The 17,369-nt window shown below is 45.8% G+C and overlaps 1 protein-coding gene across 2 annotated transcripts in view; it reads left to right on the top strand.

The window, feature by feature from the left end:
• Positions 1-17,369, top strand: part of NELL1 (neural EGFL like 1) — a 1,001,735-nt gene that overhangs the window by 265,155 nt on the left and 719,211 nt on the right. For both annotated transcript variants that reach the window (XM_004711602.2, XM_004711601.2), the window contains exons 10-11: positions 5,750-5,823; positions 10,554-10,653. In XM_004711602.2, the coding sequence (XP_004711659.2) occupies positions 5,750-5,823; positions 10,554-10,653 (174 nt within the window). The remainder of the gene's footprint in view (positions 1-5,749; positions 5,824-10,553; positions 10,654-17,369) is intronic.

The raw sequence follows: 17,369 nt of genomic DNA, 5'->3' as shown, positions 1-17,369 counted from the left end.
GCCCCCCACAATTTTCCAGAGACACCATGGACACTTTTGAGAAGTTGAGAACTCTGACCTAGAGGGTCTTTATTTCATTCTGCCTCTTAGTAGAAATATGCATTTTGCAGATACTGAAGTTTGTGCCCAAACTAGGGATGGAAGACCCCTTCCTGGTCTAGAGCAGCTCACTTTGAGCTGGAGAGGTGCTCTAGAGTGTCTGGAGTTGAGTCCCTAATATAGGTACATTGGGGTGGTGGTGTGGGGGTGTGTTGCCATTTGAGGGATCAGAGTGGCTTGCTGGAGGAGGACATTGGTGGCAGGAATGGGAGGCTTCCTGGAGGAAGTGGAGCCAAGCCAAAGAGTTCTGGCTTTCAAGGAGATGGACAAGAAAATGATGATTGGTCGAGCAGTGTTCCAACAGCAGGTGCTGGAATTTCTAGATGCTCTCCGATCCCTTCGCGTCAGGAAGAAGGAGGCAGAGTACCTACCTACTCTGGTGGTTTGTTTCAGCAAAACTGCACATGAGGTTGGGATACAGCCAATTGTTTTTTCTGTTGACTGTTTTTGCGTGGGACTGTTACAGTTACAGTTGAAGGCCGGCACTTTAAAATGGAACATTCTCTAAGTATCCTCATTGCCTGACAAAAGTACCCTGGCCTCCTGTTCTGATCACAAGATGCAAACACCCCAGCTGTCTCTGAGAGCAAGGGCCTGTTACTGGGCTGTTCCTTTGTCTGTCTGATTCTTGAAGATTGCTGAGTTGTAGGTGTGACAGTTCTGACCTTGCTCAAGCTTGCACAGCTCTGATGGAGTCAGAATCCAATTTCAAATTATTTGGCTCCAGGGCCAGTGTTCTTAACTTCTGTGCTCTGTCCCTGAACTCCAGGAAGACACACGCACCATCTTAGTTACACTAGAGTGTATTGTGTAACAGCAGTGTGTAGGATACAAAGGTAGTGTGTGTGTGTGTGTGTGTGTGTATGTATGTGCGAGAGTGTGTGCTCACAGGGTAGGTAACAGCTGAGTAGGGTATTGACAAATGAACAAGAGTTTCCCAGGTAGACACGATGGTCAGAGCACATCCGCTCAAGGGAGTTGCACGCGCACAATCATGAAGATAAGCACAACATATGTTTTGCAGCTCAAAAGGAAGATTTGAAGGCAGAATCTCGGCAGAAACTAAGGAATACATTTAGAAAGGCCACGTAGGGCCAGGAAGGACCAGAGGCAGAGGGGCCAAGGGGGTTGATCATATTTCTAGGGGAGGAGATGTGGCCAGCAGGGGAGATGCACCTGTGGAGGTGTAGAGGAAAGGATGGGGATGAACAGTATCCTGGAGTCCTGGCCCATGGAAACACCCATCAGCATTTGTTGCAGGAGACTAATGGATTGTGGGGTAGTGTCTGCCAGGGAGAAGGTGCCAGGTTTTGAACAGGAGCCTCTTGGAGACTTACAATGTGATTAACACAAATGGGCAGGTGGAGGCAATAGTTTGGCGAGCATTCTGTTGGCATGTCTGAGTTGGAGGTGCCCGAGGGATGCCCTTTGGATGTAGGTGTCTTGCTCAGAGAGGACAGGTGTGGTGAACTAGTTCCTAGGGCATTCAGTCCCTCTGATCGCTGCTCTCCTTTAAGGTATAATAGGGAATGTTGATTATGATAGTCTAAGCCTCTGAGTGCCAAGGGATGGCTGGAGTGTGTCCAGGGTACAAATTCCTAAATAAAGACAGAGCAACCTTGTGCCTATATCTGATGGAGGCATGAAGCCCTACCTTCCCATTGTATATTCAGTTACACCCAATGACAAACATGCCCAGTCACTGCAGCATAGAAAGGAAGCTCCGATGGAAGTGGTTAGGTGTCTGTGGGTACCTCCTGCCTCTCGAGCCTCAGCCTATTTGTTTCTGACATCATGGAGGCATGCATGTTGGTGCTCAGTTTCAATTTCATGGTCAGGCACTGTGAAATATTCTGGTTTGCATGTCCCCAGTGTGATGTGGAAGGTTTTCAGGTCTCCATTGACATTTCTACTCACACTGAAAAGTGCTGGAATGGAGCCCCAAATGCCCGAGCCAAAGGCACCGGAGCCTGACTCATCTTATGCTTGAATTTCCTCAAATGTCCACAGTAAGGTTTTTGGCTGTAGATCAAGAAGTTGGATAATAAGGACTGAAGCCAGGCCTTTGGATGGCAGTACCAGGGAGGCCAAGGTCCTATCAGAGAGGAGGGTGGGAGGGTCAGAAAGCAGGGGGGCTTCTTGTGAGCTCCAGTGGTGATCCTGAGAGCTGTCTGCAGATCATTGCATAGATGCTCCAGGCTGTTCTCGCCTTTGTCTGCGGCACCAGTGCCAGAGCCCAAATGGCCGCTGGCTGAGGCAGGCAGTATCATGCGGATATCATCCGCCAGCACCCACAGCACCCTCTGGGTGAGGACATACCGTTCAGTGGACATTTAATTGGTATTCTAGACTGGTGGGTAGGCAATGGATGGGGTGTACACAGGCAGTGTGAGAGCCATCAATTGGGGCAATATCACCAGAGAGACATTCTGGGATGACTCTGAAAAGGGAAGAGAGGAGTCAGGTGAACATCTTAAGATAGGGTCGCCTATGTGCCTGATACCACCATGTGGGTGGCAAAAGGCAAGGGAAACAGAACAGTGTTTGTTGCTTTTGCTTCCCAGCCTGGTCCAAAGAGCAGATGGCAGCAGCGCAATTAGCAGAACTGTCACTCTAGAGAGAGCCTACCTCGCCAACTTGGCAGCAGCTGCGTTTGGGACTGTGGGTGTTTATTAGACTGCAATGCCAGGCCCTTGGAGGTGTGGTCTCCCCTATGGTAGTAAATTGGGAAATCCACATCATCATTAGAACCCGTGAGTCACCATCAATGGATTTATCTAGAAAAGTGAGGAAGAAGGGACGGTCCAGGAGTCGGTGTTTTGTTTTGTTTTTAATCACAAGAGAAATGAGCCCATCTAAAAAGTAGAATGCTTCTCTATTAACTGTTGCTGTTGTTTTTAAACCATTGGTATCTGCTTTTTATGGCTGACATAATGCTGAATACTGGGTGTTGGGCGAAGACTTTAAGCTGGGTATCAGAAAGCTCACCCATTGTTCCACAGGAGTAAAGACTGAATGGTGTGCTCTTGGGGATTTGCAGCCTAGGAAACCCTATGAGACATGTCTTTCCTGCCTATCGGGCCATTGTATGCTAGAATTGGCTCATAAGCACCCAACAACAATGGAGGCTCATTAATTCTAATTTACTTATTTTGCTTACTTAACAATAAGCCTAGAGGACAGAAATTCATTCATTCAAATCTAAGCACTGGGCTTAGGACTGGTGATAAAATTCTGAATAGGCACGATTCCTACCTTCATGGAGATTGTAGTCCGCAAGGGAGCTGTCTAACGAAATGAACACTTAAGAAATAATGGGATCGTATGTGATCTGTTCAGGACTAATAAGTACTCTGTTTAGGCCCAGACTATCACGGAAGCACCCAATGAAGGCACTTGGACAGCTAGAGGTCAAGAATGACTTCTTGGAGAAAGATCTAAACTGAAAGCAAGGGGTTTGGAAGATGGGGCTGAGTGTGCCTTTAAAGAGAACAAACTGCTCAAAGCCTAGGATGAGAGAACGAAAGCTTGTCTAGACCATGTGTGAAGGGGGGGAATGCTTTGGGGTGGGGGGAGAACTCAGGGCTTGGTGGAACATTGAAGCTTGAGGTGGGGGTGTAGGGGAGGTGAATCATCCTGTGTGTCAAGCAAATGAATTTGAACCTCATTCTGCTGGCAGTAGAGACCCGTATAACTTGAAGCAGGGCCTCGGGTTTGAATTATAAAACTCTTCTTAGTGCTTGCTGTACGGGAGAGCTTTGAAGATGGGAGAGCATGGGGGGCTAAGCTGTAGGAGATTCTTGCATAATGGAGAAGAGAGGACGATGGATGGTGTCATGAAGAAAGTGGGATGATTTGAGAATGACCTAAGGAGAGAGTGTTTATTGGATTTGGGCTTAGTTAATAGGGAGGAGCTAAAAGGGACCCAAGAGCCCTTGACTACTAGGGCAGAACAGACTGGGCAGTCTGTGGGGTTGCTTCAGGGTGGGTTTTGAATTGGGACCGCCTGGTCTGTTGCTGTCTGTTCCCGCTCCTGGTACCCTGTGTATTGCAGAGCCAAACTGAGCTCTACAGGGATTTCTGGGATGAGTTTTGGAAAGTAGATTGCCAGGTCTTTGTTCTGAGGGGCCTCCAGGTTGGCTCAAACTCTACCAGCTTTTCTCTGGGTAGCCTAGTATGGTCACCATTGGCACCACCCAGGAACTCCTCCCAGAGGAGACGGACTCTGAGCTGGAGCTTTGCACGCGCGTCCTTAGGGGGTGCTTTTCAGATGAAGTCTTTGGCGGTCACTGGTGCAGACACCGGGTGGGCCAGAGCAAGAACTTGAGTGGCAAGGCCAGTGCGGCAATGGCCTCAGCCCTTCCTGGTGGGGGTTGTGGAGCTGCAGTGAGCCCGCAGCATGTTCCTGGGTTGGCTGGCCTTTGTATCCTTTGCATCAACCATGCATTGGATATGGGCTGCCTGGAAACAACGCTCCAAACCACCCAAACCAGGAAGGGGAATTGGCCTTGGGTGAAGCAGCGCTCCCCGACTGTGGGTAAGTCCTAGAGCAATACGCAGCCAAGAGTTGTGGGTCACCAACTATGGCCGTAGCGATAAGTTGAGAAAGTGTTGCACGTGCTGCCTGACAGGAATGTGAGGTTATGCAAATCACTGTCTCTTGGCTGGTCTGTGTGGCTAACCAGCGTTTGAGACAGCGGATTGCTATGGGAAGTCGTTGAGGATCCCATGACTCTCCAACCTGAGACCCACCAAATTTAATCCACTTAGCTTTGCAGACACAGTAATAAGGCTCTGAGAGAGATGACTTTCCTATGACCAATGGGGAACCAATGGCAGAGATGTTCTTCACTTCTTCTCCTGGACGCTAAGGCTAGAAGGCGCTTCACTGGAGGCAGGGGAGGGAATAATACAGCCTTGGACGTCTGTACTTGATGTGGGTGGAGAACCTGGCAGAGTCAGATGAGGGTCATAGCAAATTGACTTCGTCTGCACTGATTTAAAAGGGGGTCAGCAAGTTGAGTCGAGGACTGAATCTCAGTGAAATCTAAATTGAGCGATCGGAACTCCATTTATGCTTGTCTTGGAAATGTGTCCAAGGCCTCCTTCTACCCTCTGCCCTCTCTCTTAGCCTCTTAAGCTGGCCTTTCCACAAGGAGTCTCAGTGGGACATTGATCTAGCATTTCACTCTCCTGACTTGTACGTGCTGCCTTTGCGCTTCTTAAGAATACATGTGTAGGCTAAGGCTGCCCGCGCTTCATGCTGAACAAGAGGACAGTTGGCATCATTCACCACCGTTGTCATGGTTCTGATGAGTGGAGCCTCTGAGCCTACTTGCATCCAATGGTTTCTTTTCTGGCTGGAGCACACGCCCCTCCCTGTATTAGTTTTCTCTGGCTATTGCAACATGGAAACAATCGCATGTCCTTGGTGTGCAGAACGAGTGGCAAACACGTCCGAGATGAAAACGCAGTCGAGATGATAGCCTGAATGGGAGGACCCAGGGCCATCCTCCAGACAAAAGAGATTTGCATTGTCCGGAATCAGAGAAGCTGCACTTCTGTGCCATCTACTGGAGTTAGGTGGCAGCCCTGAGGTCATTTGGTTGCACAGCATGACTGCCTGATGCATTCTTCTGTTTCATTACAGCGAAATGTATCTACGGAGGGAAAGTCCTTGCGGAAGGCCAGAGGATTTTAACCCAGAGCTGCCGTGAATGCAGAGTAAGTGTTCATCTTGCGATTCTCGTCACTTCTGGGGAGCGGGCAGGGAGACATAGAGGCATTCGTTTCTTGCGTGGGCACCATTGGACTTGTTATGGGCCCTATGGGGCAAGACTGTCTGGTGAGCTATAGTCCCGGAGGAGGAGTACATGTCCACTGTCACTGTGTAGTCACCTCATCACCTGTGGTTCAGGTGGCCTTGGGAAAAACTACTAAAGGAATGATATGAGAGGGCAGAGAGAGGTAGCTGCTAATAAGGCAAGGGGAGTTTGACAGGTATCCAGGTATCACATGAACGGAGACATACAGAGTCCTAGCGCTCTGCCAGTAATCATCTAGCAAGCATGCATTGAGCTCCCTTGTACTGGGTTCTGTATAGAACTGAACAGAAAACCAAAACCCTTGCCATCATGGGACTTGCAGTCTCGGGGGGAAGGCACACAGTAAGAAAATAAACAGATACCCACTATAAGGCCAAATGCTGTAACACTCCATGAAGCAGGAGGAAGGGAGAGCGAGCTTTGGGTGGCATGGATGCTTTGGGAAAGCCTCTGTGAGCGGGTGCTAGTCACACCCTGACCAAGGAAATTGTGACTTGAGGCTTTGTTGTCAGAGAGGTGCAAGGACCATTTCTGTGAGATTTTTGGTAGGTCCAGGCATAGGTTCAGAGGTCAAGTTTATGAATAGGATTTAGCAATATTAGGGCTGTTGTGGTTCATCCTTTACTGTTTATATGAACATTTGGTTGTTCTTTGACAATTTAGAAAGAATTCAGGGCTTATCTCTCTACACAGATGGTGTGTGTGTGTGTGTGTGTGTGTGTGTGTGAGAGAGAGAGAGAGAGAGAGAGAGAGGTATTGATTTTTTTCACACTTTCAGGTTTTCAGTTGCTATCTACTAGTTATTACATGTACAGAGAGAATGGCCATTGGTGATAATACCCAACATTTCTTGAGCATTTGCCATTTGTAGGTACTTTAAGCAGCATTTAAATCCTTATAATAGCTTTATGAGGTAGCTCCTATGGGTGCAAGCTGGCATGTGAACTTGTGAAGTCTGGCTCCACCATTTCCTCCCTTAGTGTCTCTGTTGCCAGTCCCAATGGTGTTGAATCCACTGAGAAATATTCTCACTTCAGAATTTTGGAAGGGTTGGTTTAGACATTCATGTGGACATATAAGCACATGCTCGACCAATGACACGGAGACCACTACTCTGTGTGAGAAAAGATAAAAGAATCAGGTTTGTACCACCAATGCAAAGCTCTGGGGAGCATAACATAAGAACTCACAACCAGGAGGATTTTAAGATGAGCCAGCTGGCATAGTGGGACACGAATGGGCTGCTAAGTGCAAGGTCAATAGTTTGAAACCACCAGCTTCTCTGAGGGAGACAGATGAGGTTTTCTCCTCCCATAAAGAGTTATTCTCTGAAAACCACAGGTGCAGTTGACTGTAGGGTTGAAATGAGTTGAAATACACTTGCTGGCAGTGAGTGGGTAACCAATTAGGTACTTTTGTTTTGAAAATAAGGTTTAAAAATGGTGTGTGCATAATTATGTGACTGGGCTAAATGAAATTGATGGCACTTTTGCCACTGTAATCACAGTGTAGGTTATTTCAGGGCCATAGAGAAAGTGTTTATCTCTATTTAAACATTTGTAATTCAGATCCTATTCAATAAATATGGCAATGATTGATTATAATTATTGACATTTAATCAACAGTCAAAGCAAACCTCTTTATGTAAAGAGAACCTTTCATATGAATTCTTTTAAAATAAAATGTAAAACTTTTAAACAACGGTTCTCAACCTATGGGTCCTGACCCCTTTGGGGGGTCAAATGACCCGTTCACAGGGGTCACCTGATTCATAACAGTAGCAAACTTACAGTTATGAAGTAGCAACGAAAATAATTTTATGTTTGGGGGGTGACCACAAGATGAGCAACTGTATTAAAGGGTTGTGGCATTAGGAAGGTTGAGAACCACTGCTTTAAAAGAAGAATTTTTTTAAAAAAATCTGATTTACACACACATTAAGAAAAGAAATATATGTTGAATTTATAAAATTTGGGTTATGGACAAAAAAGTCTAATGAGGAAATGGAAAGCCATCCCGAATCCCACCACCTGAAGACAATCTCTTTTAGCGGTTTGGTTTCTAACAGCAGGAGCAAAATTTATCCTACAGTCTTAGTTTGGGTTCATCCAGAAGCCACCCTGAGCTGAGCATTTCAGTGGAAGGGATTTAGTGAGGGGAATAGGAGTGATTTATGGATGTAGTGATCCCCAGAGAAGCCAGTAAAGTGTACAGATACAGGATGGGTAAGGGGAACAGGTTTATTTGAAGGTGCCAACCCTTAGCCTGAGGCCATCAGGGTTTCTGGACACTAACCAACACCCCAGATATTGTCCTGATCTAGACAAAAACCTCCACTCCAGTCTACCATTGACTTTGGACCATGGTGGTGGAGGATTTTGAAGGTGCAGGAAACTTGTAGTGTTTTGCACAGGCAAGGTGGATCCAGTGCTCCTGGGAAACCCTCTGAAAGTGGCAGGCACATGCTTGTCAGCGAGGAAGCATTCCGTCATTGAGAAAGGAGAGGGTCATGAACACAGACCTGGTAACAAGGTGCTAACAGTCCCCACTTTCATTCACCCGTGGAAGCAATAGATCATGAGTAAATATCATAATATTGAAGGATAGCAGTAGAGCTGAGACGCTAAGTATTCGGCATTTTGTTTTCCTTTGCTTTAAGCTTATCCCATTTGTGGAAGTTAAAGTTTACATTGGATTTACCTCGATTGGTCTGATTCCCTGTTGCAGACACAAAGCAACACCTGGTAAGCTCACTAACCTCAGGTCTGAGGCGGACATCTGAGGCCCAGTGTCACCCAGCCTGGCTGGGCCTGAAGGAGGAAGAATAGGATGTAGGTGATTGGAAGTGGCCATGTGTGAGTAGCAGGGCCAAATCTCAGGTTTCGGGGCCCCTTCCAACACAGGAGACTAGGCAGGGGTCTAGATGCCTTAGGAAAGAGTGGGGCTGAAGAGCCAAACTGATGAAGAAAACCCGAAAGTGCTAGAGGCTGGGCTGAGCCTAAAAAGAGGAAGCTAAATGGGGAAAGACAAAAGATGGGTTGTTGTAAATTAGCTCATATTTGACATTTAAAGTGATGTTACGTTCCTGTTGATCACGAATGTACCTGATATGATGGGAATTTCTGGCAGACCCGAGAACTCTGAGGCCCCCAGGTGATGGAATATCTGGGAGATGGAAGAGTCAGGATGTCCCCCAGTCCCTTGCCTGCCAGTTCTTTCCTATTCTATGTTGAGAATTGCCTTTTGTCTTTAAATGAGACTCCCTCGATTGAGCTTTCTTCTTGGTCGACTCAAAGGCGGAAAATGAAATGTGTTAGATAAAACAGGGGACTCTTCAAGCTTATTTTTCCTCCTAGCAATTAATGAGCTAATTACAAAAACTCCGAGTAAAACTAAATACAGATGCTAGGAATGTCAACAAATAGGCCCTTAGGTGAAGCAAGGGCATAAAGATTCAGCAGCTGAATATTTAAATTTGTATTATAATTGGGTTTATTTATAGCTGGTGGAAACCAGGTACTCAGCTGAAGTGACCCTGCTTTGGCTTATTCATCTGGAATACCTTGACTCTTCTCTATTTTCTTTGCTAGGAAAGATAATCTTTCTTACCGCATCCTTTAAGTTCCCTCCAGCATGGCCTCTTCTCCATAACCTATTCCTTCCTGGCAGATTAATTTTTTACCATGAAACCTAACAACATCTGTATTTGAGTAGCTATTCTAGCCCTTAGCATACTGTAGTCACTAAATGGTATAAACAGTTCACAGACTAGCTGCTAACCAAAAGGTTGGAGGTTCCAGTTCACCTGAGAAGCCTTGGGAGACAGGCCTGACAATCTACTTCCAAAAAGTGAGTCATTGACAACCTTACAGAGGCAGTGCTACTATGACACGCATGGGGCTGCCACAGGTCAGAACTGCTTCCCTATTCATGGTTTCCAGTTTAAGTTACCTTGTCTCCTTCCATCAGAACTATGATCTCAGCAAGCATGAGGATTTATCTTGAGCTTCATAATGCCTGTTATAAAGCCAGTGCTGGAGCTGGGTCTCAAAGACTTTTGAGAATGACTGCACGCATCTCCCGAGGTTGTAGTCGGTGAAATCATGCTGAAGTGCATCAACACGTGAATGATGACACCAAGAAAATGGTCAGACACATCAAATGAGAACTCTAGAGTCCAAGGGAAAGACCCTACATGGCGTAGTGTTTAAGGTGCTTAGTCACTAAGCAAAGGTTCAGTGGTTCGAGCCTGCCAGCATCTCTGTGGGAGAAAGACATGTGCTCCTGCTTCCGTACAAATTGGCAGCCTTGGACACCCTAGGGAGCGTTGTCCCCTAGGGAAAGGCTTCGTGGCAGTGGGTTTAGTTCTGGTGTTTTTGGTCCCTAAGGTTTGTTGACCAGCACACCACTGCCAGCATCTTGCTTTAAAGAGGTTGCTAAAAAGTTGTCTAAATGGAACATCTTAAGACTTATTCTTTTAAATCTCATCCATTTTATTTGTGATTTTGTCAACATTTGTGCAAGTCTTAGGAGAATCGTTAATTGTTGTCGGTTGTTATCACTGCAGGCTCTTCACAATGAGCACTGTAAATTTGGATCGCTAAAAATATCACTATCTTGTTCCCCTAGGGTGGCGTTTTAGTGAAAATCACAGAAACGTGCCCTCCTTTGAACTGCTCAGCAAGGGATCGTATTCTTCCTGAGAACCAGTGCTGTAATGTCTGCAGAGGTAGGTGCTTGGGGTGGCCTTGGGGTGGATGAGGGCTTAATGACTAGTGTAACGGTAAGAATGTAGTTCCGGAACTTTGCTGTGCATCTTAGAAAGTTGTATTTACAACTGACATAGCCTCTGTCAGAATCTGCTTCCCCTGAGACTGCTGAGAGGATCAAATGGGATAATGCAAAAGTACCTAACATGGTGCCTCGCATGTGATAAATGCTTAATACATGCTCATTCCTATCATAATGATCATTATTCCTAAAATAATGATTATTATGATAACTACTGCCATCATCACTGCACTTTCCCTCATGAATGGGAGTAGGCAGCATTCTGTTTGATTTTCTGTGGGCTAATTCCCAGATCTTACAGAGACTGACGTAGGAAGCATCCTTACCAATGACGTATATACAGATTTTTAACTTGTTACAAGAAAGGAAACTTCATCAAAGGAGCACCTTAACTGAATCAAATCCAACTTGCTGCCATCGATTAGCTTCTGACTCATAGCGACCCTACAGCCAGAGTAGAAGCGTCCCTGCAGGTTTCCCAGGCTGCCATGGGGTCCATACTGGCTCGTAGTGACCCTATAGTACAAAGTAGAACTGCTCCTTCTCATTTCCAACACTGTAACTCTTCACAGAGGAGAAAGCCCTGTCTTTCACCCACAGAGAGGCTGGTGGCTTCGAAATGCTGACCTTGGGGTTAGCAGCCCAGTGTGTAACTACTCTGCTACCAGGGCTCCTCATGAGAATGCCAAGCCTCTTCTTGTTCCCTGGGAGTACCTGGTGAGTTTGAACTGACCTTGCAGTTCCAGCCCACCTCATGACCCACTGCCCCACCAGGGCTCTGTAAGTCCCACTTTATTACACGTTACTTTCCAGGCAGGGATTGTTTAGCTTCCTATTTCTGGAATTTCATTCTTCCTCAAATTTATTTTAATCTCTTCAAATCACAAATGTTCACTTCCTTGTGGAAACATCTCCCTCCTGTCAGAATTAGATTCTAGAATTTATTTTTAAAAATGAAGCAAGCAAATGCAATTCAACTTGTTACTGTGCTGTGAGATTTCATAGTTCAAGACTATATGGCTCATGAATATGTCTGCGTATGCTCACACACCCAGTGAGTTAGGTGGTTTTGGCTTACCTTTGAGCTTCTAGAGTTAAAACAAACCCAGCCGCGTGGCAGTTTAGCTCAGAGAACCCAGGGTTTTATCTTTTACCATCTCTTCTCTGGCACAAAGGTTGGCAAGTCACAGTATAAAGGGCTCAGGCTTTGCAGGCCCCAGTTGAGGTGTGGAGGCAACACAGACAAGAGTAAATGGATTCATCTGGTCTGGCTGGGTTTCAGTGAAACGTTATTTACGAAAGCAGGTGGCAGCCCATAATTTCCTGACTTTCACTCTCGCACCACCTCCCTCATATATCAACACCCAAATGAGCAAACACATAAACACTAGTCACTGAGGAGTCCGTTCTGATTCATGGTGACTCCCGGGGGGTCGGAGTGGAACGTTTCCTCCCGAGGTACCTCTGGGTGACCAGAAAGACCAGCCTTTTGGCTAACAAGCTACCCGATACATCAGAGAGTGTTGCAGATTTCATCTCGGTTTGTGTTCCGCTGAGACTCCTTCTTGTGGTGTTTGCTGAGACACTGGTGTTTGGTAAAACTTTTAGGAAAACTTAGTACCTCAGTCAAGACTGGCACTTAGGATCAGTGACATGCTAACCATACCATCAAGTATCTGCCTTGATTTCTCTTCTTTTATACCTACAATCATGTTGGCAGCTGGAATGTTTTTGAAAGGTTTAAAGATTGAGTGGAATTTTCATTTATTCATAACCAATAGGGGGTGTTGGGTCACACAATTTAATGCAAAATCCATTTGCGATTTGTTGAGTTGCCAAGTAGGACCCAGTTTATGTAAATCCTTTCTGATTTATGATTTTATTAGAGCAGAAACATTGATCCGTCCATAGAAATTCAAGAGGAATTTCATTGCTCTGACCCAGTTTACAATAGACCAGGTGTCATTGCTTCAGCTAGCACTTCCCCAGAATCCATGGACTTCTCTACCAAGGAAGCCACTGAGCCACATGACGTCTCACTGAAAAATGGTCTTCTAGCGCACTGCTAACACCATGTAATCCGGAGGCTTGGGCCAGACCTGGCTCAGCTTTGTCGGGCAGAGTGGGAGGCAGAAAAAAGGACACTTTGTGAAGCTTCATTCTTTTTTTTTGAGTCTTCATTGTTAGACATGAGCTGATCTATGTAATGAAGGGCTTTCTTCTCAACCAGGGTTTGACAGGTGATGGCTATTGGGTGCACACACAAGTGTGTGTGTGTGTGTGTGTGTGTGTGTGTGTGTGAGAGAGAGAGAGAGAGAGAGAGAGAGAGAGATATTCATTTATGCTTTCCTAAAAGTAATGATAAATATGTATGCAACAAAACATTTGTCATTTCAACATTTTTCACCCGTACAATTCAGTGATGTAATATTCATCATGCTGCGCAACCATCATCATTATTCAATCCGTTTTTTCCCCCTATTACTCAGTGTCCCCTAAGCAATGAACTTTCCTGTTTCCTTCCTTACTGCTTACTCTGGGTAGTCACTAATCAACGTAGGTCTGAATACACTTGCCTATTCTAGCTACTTCACATAAAGTGGTATCATGTCTTATTTTTCATCTGAAGCCTGACCTATTTCACACAGCATGATGCTCTAAAGATCCATCTATGTTAGAGCCTGTATAAGGACATCATTTCTCTATAGGACCGATTAACAGTCCGTTATACATGTACTACATTTCGTTTATACAGACATCTGTTTTTAGACATTTGAGTTGTTGGAAACCGCTATAGTGGGTCTAGACCTGGAGCATGTCTTCAGGGAAGATAGGGACTTGGAAGAGACCTCTTTGAGAGCCGAGAAGGATGAAGTCTTTTAGGCATATGAATTCCCTTGGGCCTCTCTTATTCTACTTCCACTTCAGAATTCAGACACGAGACATGCAGTCAGCACTGTTTTTGGCTAAAGCATGCTTCAGCATCCTCTACTGCCATTACCTCCTTCTTTGATGAGCCCCTGGGGAGTTTCGACCTTGAACTCATAGGGGAGGAGCTCAGAACATCCAGTTCCTGTGTGCACATCCTTAGACTTCTGCTGAAAACTGGATAATCAGGAAACAGAGGCATGTTTGTCTGGACATCCGGGTATTTTGTTTTTCATGGAAACTTATAATTTATATGACAATTAATAAAAACCAGTAGAGGTGAGCCCAAAGAGTTATTGTCTTGAACTTTGCTGTGTTGATTTGTTTTCTTTCACTCCTTAGTTCTAATTCCTACATACTTCTCAGGAGCATCTCTAGAAGTCGCAGGATAGCCTCTCCCAGTATTGTGGGAAATATTTTCCCCCTTTGACTTCCATTAGTCTTTCGCCTTTCCTCCACGTTCATGTTCTCTGAATGACAGCTTGCAAGAGAAAGGAGGGGGTGGACAATTTCTATTCTGAAAAGCCTTGGTAAGCCCAGAGGGCTTTTCTTAAGGCAAATTATGAAGTTCTTCTTGGCCCCCCTTTCTTTCCTCTCTGTAAAACAGAAAGTAATGAAAAGGTGAAAAATGCCCCATTTTATGCAAAGTAATTTCTATCCTGCATATGGAAAGGTGGCATTGTTTGCTTTGCGGATTGAGAGTCTGCTGGGGGAGAGGTTGGAGGCTGAGGAGCCCAAATGCCTGTTTTGGGGATGAGCACAGTTGGGGGGGGGGCTGTGTGGCTGCTGCCGCTCTGATGCTATTGATTCCAAGAAACTGCGGCGGCTGCAGTCTCTTTCCATACCTGTACTGGAAGGCCCTTCAGTTGGCATATTTCTCTCATAGCTGTGAGCCTTAGGTCATTAGTCTGAGTGAAATCACCACTTGAGGACCGCTTTCTCAGAAGGTAAGGCCAGACCTCTCTCGCCTGCACGGGGAATTCTTACATTTTGCTAGGACTCTGAGAAACGGCCCTCCCTGTGGAGGCTGAGATGGGGGATCTGAGAAAACTGCACCTTTGCTTTTCTGACCCCAGTGGACTGAGTACATTTTATTGGAAACGTTCCTTAACTTAAAAACAAAAAAACAAACAAAAACGTTTCGTTTGATAATCCCAATTTATGATGTGATTTTTTTTTTTTAACTTAAGAGGCAAAACCCAACTCACTGCCTTCAAGCCACGTCTGGCACCAGGCAACCCAATAGGACAGATGGACAGTGTCCCTTTGGGTTTCGGAGACTGTGAAGCTTTACAGGAGTGGACAGTCTCAATTTTCTCCCTTGGAGGGGCTGATGGGTTCTAACCGTGGACCTTGTGGTTAGCAGCTGAATGTGTAACCCATTATGCCAGAGGAAAAACAGACATAGAGTGTAACAGCGTAGACCTGAGCTCTTGGGCTTTCTTTGCTATTTCGTTTCCGGAAGCGGATCCTTTGGCGGTGCTGCTGAATTTGAGCTACCAATCTTTGGTTCAGTAGTGGTTGTTCCTGCCAGGGGCCTGCTGAGCATCAAGGAAGAGGTGGAGATCTGTTCCTGTCACCAGAGAAGCGTTTGTCATTCCCCTGTCAATCAGTAGGAGTGGGATTCTCCCCAGTGCCAGTTAGTAGGCTCTATTTTGTGTGCACACCAACCCCGCAACCCCATTTTTCTGGATGTTAACCTTCTTCCCCAGTAGAATTCCCAGTAGAATACGAAGCTCTTTTCATTTTCATTGATCGTTACACCTCTTCTGCCCACCCCCCTCCCTTGACTCATCAGTGTGAGGGTGCAGACAGCAGCTCTTCTGGCACCCCTCTTGGAGGGAGTGAAGCCCAAGACCTTCGCCTTAAGGGGAACAGGCTGAGAGTGACGTCGGGATTCACGGTGGCCACAGACCTGGCATCCGAAAAGACCAGGCGCCCTGACACCCGGCCTCAGTGGCTCCTGGGTCATGCCGCGTGCTGTCACGATCTCCACTGTGCTTTAGCGGAAAGGGAAGGTCACAAGCAGGACAGGCCGTTAAACCCACAGGGCTCCCAGTGTCGATGGGACCCTCCCTCCTCAGAAAAGTGAGGAGCTGTCAGAGCAGACACACGCAAAAGGAATTAAGGTGATGGGTATTGGCAGAGAGAGCCGGGCCCCAGGTCTCAGTCACTAGAGAGCATCACCCTAACCAGCCCTAATCACCATGGCAGCTTCTCTCAGCCTCTTCAGAGCAGCTAGTGCAGAAGAGGCAATGGCTAGAGCAGGAGTCTGCGCCCGTGAAGTGTGAGGCCATGGGGGAAGCAGGGGAGTTGGCAACATGGTGCCATCCAGAAGTCTAGCTGGAGGAGGATGTCATCAAGGCATGAACGTGGCCCCTGCAGGAAACGGTGGCTGTTGGATTGCTGGTGCAATTGGCTGAAGAAAAAGAACTTTTTGCACCTTTTCCGTCTAGTCTCAGTAAGCCCGCAGGAAAACACACCCATCCTCTGGCCCATCCCTCGATGCTTGACAACACTCCTCAGTGTTTTATTTCCCTCATAGTCAGTTCTAATTGTGTGTGCAGTGTCGCCAGCGACTTTGGAGGGTTTTGCTGCATGTTGACGACTGTCGATGTTGGGGGAAAACGTTCTTTCTGACGTCTGTTCCAAATGTGTTTGTCCGTAAGTTTAATTCATGCTCACTTGCCTTGTCATCTGGCCTGGTCTGAAATGAGTTGAGATTATCTGTATTATTTAAAATTTTATGCCCCTCAATTATTAAATCCTCCCCAAGATTCTTGGCATCAGACAATTTTCTCTTTTGTTTTCCTCAGAATTTTAGGTGGGTGTTTAATTGAAATGGCTTCAGAGAGAGAAGATCTCAAGGTACTTGAGGTTAGAAGAGATCTGACAAACAACATCGAGTGGGAATCTGAGTTAGTGCCCACAGGGGCAACTCTATTCTACTCTACAGTGTTGGTCTGAGTTGAAATTGATGCAATGGCAGTGAGGTGGTTTGTTTTTCTTAAATTTAATTTAATTTAAACAGAGAGGCAAGGGAAGGTTCTTTGAACATCTGATTTTTATAGCGGTATTCAAAAATGAGTAGGAATGGTCTTGTAGGGATGGATAATAGTGTTCTGAGTCAGTGGAACAGATTTGCAAAGATTCCGAATGAGGAAATGGAGGCATCAAAAGAAAGATCAATGTGGTTTGAGGGCAGTGATGGGGAGAGAAAGGGATTCTTGTATGTTGTTAAGTCAAAGTTAATGATTTTGTATTTCCCTTAAGTAAAATGGGAAATGCAGGGGAGTTTTTCAATGGAGAGTGACATGATCCAATCTGTGTGTTTTGTTTGTTTTTTAAAATCAGTTTATTGGGAGTTCGTACAAGTCTTATCACAATCCATCCAACCTTCCATTGTGTCAAGCACATTTGCACATTTATTGCTATCATCATTCTCAAAACATTTCCTTTCTACTTGAACCCTTGGCATCAGCTCCTCATTTTCCCCTTCCCTCCCCGACTCCTTCATGAACCCTTGATAATTTATAAATTAGTATTGTCATGTCTTACTGTCCGATGTCTCCCTTCACCCACTTTTCTGTTGTCCATCTCCCAGGGAGGAGGCTAAATGTAGATCCTTGTAATCAGTTCCCCCTTTCTACCCCACCTTCCCTCCACCCTCCAGTTATCACCACTCTCACCACCCAATCTGTGTTTTTAAAGGATTCCTTTGTGTGG

Source organism: Echinops telfairi, unplaced genomic scaffold (genome assembly GCF_000313985.2).
Source record: "Echinops telfairi isolate 266 unplaced genomic scaffold, ASM31398v2 ScPeMD7_60;HRSCAF=208, whole genome shotgun sequence".
Lineage (NCBI taxonomy): Eukaryota > Metazoa > Chordata > Mammalia > Afrosoricida > Tenrecidae > Echinops > Echinops telfairi.
This window is presented reverse-complemented; position numbering and strand designations above follow the sequence as displayed.